Genomic DNA, 7917 nt, shown 5'->3' with positions numbered 1-7917 from the left:
CATCATCATTAGTGTATTAACCCAGTCTAAGTCTTTTATTTTATTTTACTTTTCTCTCGTAGTAGTTCCGTCACCCCAAAGGCAAGAGTCGAGCAGGAAATAATATTCTTTCTGCTGGTGAAAGGCATAACCCGACACGGTACTATGCACTGGGAGCTTAAAGTCATGTCATACGACTGGGTCCGCAAAGGGAAACTTTTTTAAGCTGTAACAGAGTCCAGCCCGTGAATGGGGAAATCTAGTCGGGATTTTCCAAAACTCAGTTATACCCCTGAAATTTAAGCATCGATTTATAGACATGACATCAAGAATTTATTTAAATGAGCTGCACGAAAATCAACATCTTTACTCGCACCTTCAAAGAGTCAAGCACGCTAAGTGTATGTCACGCGAAACAGCTCATTAGAATCAGTTATAATATAGATCATATTCATGGTTGATTGTGGGACATCGTGCATGTTGCATTTCACCCACTAGGACCACTTGCGCCACACATTCAGCCTCATTCCATCTGGAATGGTTCCAAAATCATCATCAATGATTGGGCTCGATCACAACCTTGACAGCATCACCCTTGGTGATGGCCTCAAAGGCCTGTAGGGTCTTTCTCAACGGGAACCTGTGGGTCACACACTCTGCCAAAGGAAACCGTTCGTGATACATCTCAGCCAATTTCATGGCTTGAAAGTAATGTTGAGGCGCGGCATATGTCGTGCCAATGATCTGCAGCGCTTTGCGCACAATTTGGAAAGGCTCAACGGTTGCTTTCCCTTCCCCCGCCCACATTCCAATCAACAAATATCGGCCCATGCGCTGCAGCAATTTAACCCCTTCCTCAAAAGCCTCGACTCGACCGGTGGCCTCAATGACAATATCAACTCCCGGTGCGTTGGTGATCTCGTTCACCTTTGCAACTCGCTCAGCGATCGAGCCGTATTCTCGAAGGTTGATAGTGTCAGTTGCTCCAAAGCGCCGGGCCATCTCCAAGCGAGCCGGGTTGCCCTCAATCACAATAACACTCTTAGCGCTCGCGAGCTTGCAAAGCATAACGGCAGCCAGTCCAATAGGCCCCGCTCCTTGAATCACCACAGTAGAATTGAAAGGGATGCCGCCAAGGTGGTCAAGTCCCTGGAGCACGGCGGGTAGGGCACATCCTAGAGCAATCACAGCTTCTGGAGGACAGCTGGGGTCGATTTTGTAAAAGCTAATCGCCTTCGGGAGCGTTGCAACTTGAGTGTATGAAGCAGCTGTCGGCTTGCGAGCATCGGTAAAGGCGCCGCCATTTGGACAAGATGGAAAATCATGCTGTACAGTACAAGAATAACACGCATGGCATGGTCTCATCGGACACCAGTAAACCATATCTCCCACTGCGATTGCTTTATTTGCATGGTCCTTGGTAACTCCTTCACCAAGTTCTGAAATTCTTCCTACTCCTTCATGGCCGAGAACCTGCGCAAAATCCATGCCAATATCTCCTTTATAAATATGCAAGTCAGTTCCACAAACACCAGCCATATTAACTTCCACGTTTATGCCCCCGGCGGGAGGAGGAGGGATTTCTGACTCCCAAAATTCGAGGGCTTTGTACTGTGCCGGCACAACGGCAGCGATGGACTGGACTGATCGCATGTTGTTTTGCTTTTGAATATCAAGAGACATACCACTAAGAGCCAGTCAAGAAAACAAAGTGTGTAGTACGTGTGCGACATTTTATTAGTGCACCGGAACAACTCAACGGACGGACTAACTCTGAGACTGTGGAACATAATGCGCCGGAACAACTCCACGGATCAATTCTAAGACTGAGATAGGTGCATGGGCTGTTAAATCAAGTCTCGTCCCTCCCTGCAACCAGCGCTGTACCATTCTACATTGCCATTGGCTTCTCTCGTTACTTGCCCGTCCTGTGGGGTCTACTTCAAGAGACTATAATTCTGCATTAATGGCCCATGGCAGGGAGACCCTGGGATGAACCATTATATATCCCGTAGTCCCATACTTCCATCTTGTCAATGCTACGATCCTTCGTGTCATCGATACGTTCAGTTGTGTCAGTGCTACGAGCTCATCGTGTCACTGATATGTTTGGTCATGATTATTTTCTCGTAGGCTGGCATCGGCGTCCCGGGTCCCTACAGGCTAATAACATAAAGAATAATTCTCCGGGTGCTAGCCGTCCAGGTAGATTAATAGTAAATTAATTACAGCTAGCTAAGTTTACTATTAATTATATTAAATAAAATATAGTGGGCTTAGCAATAAGAATAATTAATCTAGATTAATTATTTAATTTTCAATTTAGTTACAATTAGGTATAGATAACCTAGCCATTCGCCAGCCTAGCTGAGATATACTGTAAGCTCTAAAAATCAGGTCGTGGATGGGTATTGTCACAGATCCGATGATGACTCTGCATGATGACTGTATTGTATACCCTGCCCGTTGTGCATATACAGCTCGGAGGCAATATAGATCTCTGTCTAGGCCTAGATCTAGTATTTGTTTCACTAGTCTTATAGCGTCCACGTGGTCAAAGGCCTCTTTTATATCTATAAAGAGGGCTCCAACCAGCTGCTTTTGGCCCCATGCTTGGTGTATCTCTTAAATCAGGTAGACTACTGTGTCAATTGCGCTGTGTTGTTTTCGGCTGCCTATTTGCCCTGGATATAGAATACCGGCTGTCTTGTAGTAGCTAGAGATAGCTTCTGCTACTACTTTCTCTACTATCTTCTTTATATAATTCAGTAGACTGATTACTCTGTAGACCTTGACTATTGAATAGTCGGGCTTATTAGGCTTGTGCAGTAGGATCCCCTTTGCTGTCTTCTATATCTGTGGGTGTAGCCCCAGTCTGAAGTACTGGTGTACTAATACTACTATTTGTGTGGTATCCCAGCTCTATAGTAGTCTCAGTGCCCGGAAGTTAAGATAGTCTATTCCGGGTGCCTTTTGAACTATCTGACTAAAAAGAGTTTTTTAAACTATATTATAGTTTACCTGTAGATATATAGTTCTCTGAGGAATTGCTTCTATTGTCTTATCTCTAGAAATTTTAGGAAATAGGACTTCTCTGATCAGAGCTTCTTTTATCTCTAGGGTAGTTGCTTACTGTCCCCGAGAGCTTTTGAGTACTGGTATAGTTCCGGTAGTTAGGGGTTTACAGTATCTTAGTATCTGCCAGTATCGGGTTGAGTTCTTAGGATCTAATTCTTCTTTAGACTCTGTTTTTGCCTTGCTTAACTGCCCGGTTAGAAAAGTCTCTTAGTATTCGTACTTTGTCTTTCTAATAGATTGATAGTAGCTATTCCGGGCCCTCTTTAAATCCTGATCAGTGTCTAGATCTGTTGTCTATATCTGTTTAGCTTGTGTGTATTCTTGCCGGCTGGCTTTGACCTGCAGGCCCCACTATCGTTTAGAGAATGGGGTTATCTGTATAGACTTTGTGTATTTACTTAGTATCTCTGTCAGAGCTGTTTGTAGCTATACTGTCTCGCTTTCTATCTCCGCCTTACTACAGCTATCCAGTAGAGCTGGCTGGTTAGCTGCTAGAGCCTTTCACATCTATTTAGTATTTTCTAAGGCTTTTGGATCTGCTTCCAGATCCCTAATTTGCTATCCAGTCACCTGTATATTGGTTTTTTTAGGTCTTTGTTCTAGCTCTTCCTATTCAGATAATATCAGCTTATAATCAGATCCTGTAGGATATTCGTTATCAACTAGTCAGCTAGTTAAGGGACCTAGCTCTGGAGTTGATATTGTTAGATCAATAATTGAGATACCAGGAGTCCGCTTAGGTCTGATAGAAATATCTGGCTTATTATTAATATACAGATTAAATCTCTTAATTAAATCCTCCAGCGGCGCTGTATTGATATATTGACTAGTCTAGGGATTCTATATAGGACTGTAGACATTGAAATCTCCTAGTATCAGATATCTTTTTTCTACTAGTAGATTCTATTCAGTATCCTCAATAGCGCGGCGGTGTCTAGAACTAGAGCCTTACCAGCAGTAGTCTTTACTCAGCCAATTATTATAGTAGTTTACTATTCTTGTTCCCCGAACACAGTTCCCACCCCTATCCAGATTCCAGATATCTAGGGCTAGTATATAGGAATAGCTAATTAGATTAGTTCTGACTTCTGTAATCTTTTGATTTAAAAGATCTTTTCGGACTGCTATCAGTACTCTATAGTACTTACGTTCTTCTTTCTATAGTCAATATAGTAAATAGGCAGAGTATCGGAACTCCTGTACAATATAGGGCTTCTGTAGATAGATTATATCTACTTGTCTCTGGAGCTCTGCTTCCAGGGCTGCTATAGTAATAGGATAAGCTCTGCGACAGTTCTGCTGAACTATCAGTATTGGGATATGCTGATAGATCTTACTGGTCTAGGAGTCTGAGAATCCTCCATAGTCTAGTCTCGGGGGGTAGTCGGTAGAGGTATCTGAGCCGCCCTAGTAGGACTATCAGGTAATAAGATATTTCTTGGATATGTTCTAATAACTACCTGAACTGCTGGTAAGCTCGGTGGTATAGCAGGCGCTTGATTTTGCTGTTTTCGGGCTGTCTGCTTACTAGGGCAGCTTGCAGCTAGTGCAGAATATCTGCCCCCGCAGTTGCCACATCTCGCTGGAGTATGTTGACATGCCTTTCCAGCTCTAGCTGAGCAGCCCAGAACTGAGTATTTATAATTTAGACCTTTGTAGGGATCTGCACAGATAAAGTATTTTGATAGACAATCGCCGCAAGTCCTGTAGTTTTTATACCCTATTCTGCAGCATCGGGGGCAAACTGTATTAGGTCCTAACTCCCAGAAATACTCAACCTTATATCTAGAGCCACCGAAATATATACCATTTGTTTAAATCTGCTGAGTCTCTACTAGTAATCCTATTATAATTATAATACTAGATCCTTTTTGAGCACTATTTCTTAGACCCTTGGGGCTTTTTAGCCATATAGGGTCTCGCTTTAGGTGTACTGCGCTGTCTGTCTCAATTTCCTGCCTTGCTAGACCTAGGCCTAGTGTAAGATATTGTTTAGTAGAGACTCCATAGATTTTCAGCCTATACTATTACTCTGGTATTTCCAGTGAAATAACTATAGAATCTATTTTTCTTGCAGCTACTATTAATAGATCTAGATATCTAGATAATAGTATTTGATTCAGAGCCCCTTTCTATAGGATAATAGATATGGCTCCTGTCCGAGTATAGCCTGTATCTACTATCTGTAGAAAATCTGGTAGTTCTGCTTTAGTAAGAGCAATATTAAGCCCTAGAATAATATTTTTATATTCTATCTTAGGCGCTTCCAGGCTATTTTCTTGTCTGAAAATCAGTCTCCGGGCCTCTAGCGGAGTCCGTTTCACAGCTTTTAGCTGAGGTAGTACTTCAGTCTAACTCCTAGACTGCTTTTGATAGTATTTCTTGGTAACTGTCTGCTATCTCTGTCCTCCAGAATTGGTTTTTAGTAGGGCTACAATATCTGTGTATGTAATCTCAGGCCTATTAGGCTTGTTGTTTGACGCGGCTCTGTTTTGTAATCTATGTGTGGAAAACTCTGTCTTCCTGTTCTGGGTAGCCTGGGGGGTCTGGGGAGCCTGTAACAGCTTATTCTGTACTGTTTTTGGTTCTGGATTTATTAAGGAAAACTTAGCTTGTTGAAGCTCCTGGATCTTCTCTTCTAGAGCCTTAATTCGGGCTTTATATTGCTGCTTATAGATCTGTTGCTGTACTGTCTGGGTCTTAATTATCTGGTTGATATAGGCCTGTATTGTTTCAAGCTCTGTTTACCTTTCGAGCTTCTGGCTTTCCAGCGATTCTGCTAGGGCTTGATAGTGTTTGCGTAAAGATCTTCCGGGATTTAAACTGTGTCCTAGTATTTGATCATGTTCCCCCCGCTTTCGGCTACTTTAAGCGCTCTGTGTAGTTCTGCTGCTTTTAGAGCTGGCCCTATTTGGGGCTCTACTAGATTCGCTGCTGCTTATCTGCTCCAGATCTATAGGTATATCTAAGACCCTAGGGCCCCCGCGATATATCGGTGTTGGTGATGGTAGTGATGGTGGTAGTAGTACACCGTTTAGGAGTACCCACCTCGACGCGCTCGGTAGACCATCACTATAGGAGTTTGGGACCTCCATAGCGGTTCCTAGGGCCTCAGGGGGCCTTTCTCGATCGATTGACGCGTTAAAATGACATGTTTAGATTGAGTGTTGATTTTGATGTTCCGAGCCCCGTTCGATAATACTGAATAAAATTTTATAATCTCTATATTTTTATTTACTGATATATACCAGAAATGACAAGTATAGATATAAATAGTTAAAAAAGCCAAGATATTATATTGGAAAAACTTTCTTAATAAGACTAGTAAGAGAAAACTCTGAAAAACAGTAATCTATATAAAACTATATAATTTCTGGGGATACTTACCAAATTTAAAGATAAAAAATAAGGAGCTGACCAGTAATAAAGACAAGACCCGGGTTTTTATAGATATATTCTTCTCTAAGAGAGCTAATACTGAAAAAAATATCCTGATCTAAACTACTTCTAAAATATACTGGAATCTGATTATTGAACTGGAGATTCACTGCTTATTAAAAGCTACAAAAAATACAATAGTCTCTGGTAAAAACAGACTCCTAACCCTAGTATAGAAATAGCTATAGAGTTATCTTCGAATACTTATTACAGAGATCTTTACTATATCTATCAGTTTAGACTACTACCCAAAATAGTAGAGGATCGTAAAAATTATAGCACTAAGAAAACCTGGGAAACCGGATTATATAATATCTGGTATCTATTATCCTATCTCGCTGCTGAATATATTAGAAAAACTATTAGAAGTAATTATAGCTCGATATCTATTATATTATATCGAAATATATGGACTGCTACCAGATATCTAATTTAGTAGATATCCAGATTAAATTACCGAATAAGTTCTTCTAGTTCTAGATAATATAATAGACCGGGTATAGTATAAATAGAAAGTAGTTACTCTTGTGATCTTTAACCTAAAAGGCACCTTTAACAGAGTTAATAAAACCAGTCTAGAAACCTGTCTATAAGTCAAGTATATACCGGCTATTACTATAGCATAGATCACTAGCTTTATAAATAATTATTCTACCAGTATTGGATTTAATAACTTCGAAACTGAGATAGTATTTCTGGAAAATACTGGACTAGTATAAGAGTTACTGCTATTCCCGATTCTATTTATATTCTTTAACTCTGATCTGGTAGATTAACTAGTTAATTTTTACAGCAGTACCTTAGCCTTTATCGATAACTACTTCCGGTAGTGAGTGGGACTATCAGCGGAGATAAACCTAGTTAAGATTTAAACTAAAGATATTCTATATATAGAGATATAGGCTCGAAGAACAGGATTCTATTTTACTACCGAGAAAACAGAGCTAATCTATTTTACAAGAAAGAAATATAAATAAATAAAGAGATATATTATTATAGATAGTAAAATAATTGAACTATTATCTATAGTAAAGGAAATTAAGGAAATAGACATATCGATGGGGAACATCAAAATCAACACTCAATCTAAACACGTCATTTTAACGCGTCAATCGATCGAGAAAGGCCCCCTGAGGCCCCAGGAACCGCTATGGAGGTCCCAAACCCCCATAGTGGTGGTCTACCGAGCGCGTCGAGGTGGGCACCCCTAAACGGCGTGCCACCACCACCATCACCACCATCACCAACACCGATATATCGCGGGGGCCCTAGGTTCTTAGATATGCCTATAAACCTGGAGCAGATAAGCAGCAGCGAATCTAGCAGAGCCCCAAGCAGAGCCAGCTCTAAAAGCAGCAGAATTACACAGAGCGCTCAAAGCAGCCGAAAGCGGGGAGAACGAGACCAAATACTCGGACGCAG

At 41.2% G+C, this 7917-nt stretch overlaps 1 protein-coding gene across 1 annotated transcript; it reads right to left on the bottom strand.

The window, feature by feature from the left end:
• Positions 1-271: 271 nt before the first annotated feature.
• On the bottom strand, positions 272-1632 carry BDV27DRAFT_170934 (zinc-binding dehydrogenase; the record flags this gene model as incomplete). The annotated part of the gene is made up of 1 exon (XM_032075462.1): positions 272-1632. One exon carries the CDS (start codon positions 1630-1632, stop codon positions 535-537), a length of 1098 nt encoding a protein of 365 aa, XP_031920310.1. The 3' UTR covers positions 272-534.
• Between the last annotated feature and the right edge of the window lie 6285 nt (positions 1633-7917).

This window comes from Aspergillus caelatus (genome assembly GCF_009193585.1).
Source record: "Aspergillus caelatus strain CBS 763.97 unplaced genomic scaffold BDV27scaffold_518, whole genome shotgun sequence".
NCBI lineage: Eukaryota > Fungi > Ascomycota > Eurotiomycetes > Eurotiales > Aspergillaceae > Aspergillus > Aspergillus caelatus.
Note: the sequence above shows the minus strand (reverse complement) of the source record. Positions and strands in the feature narration are given on the sequence as shown.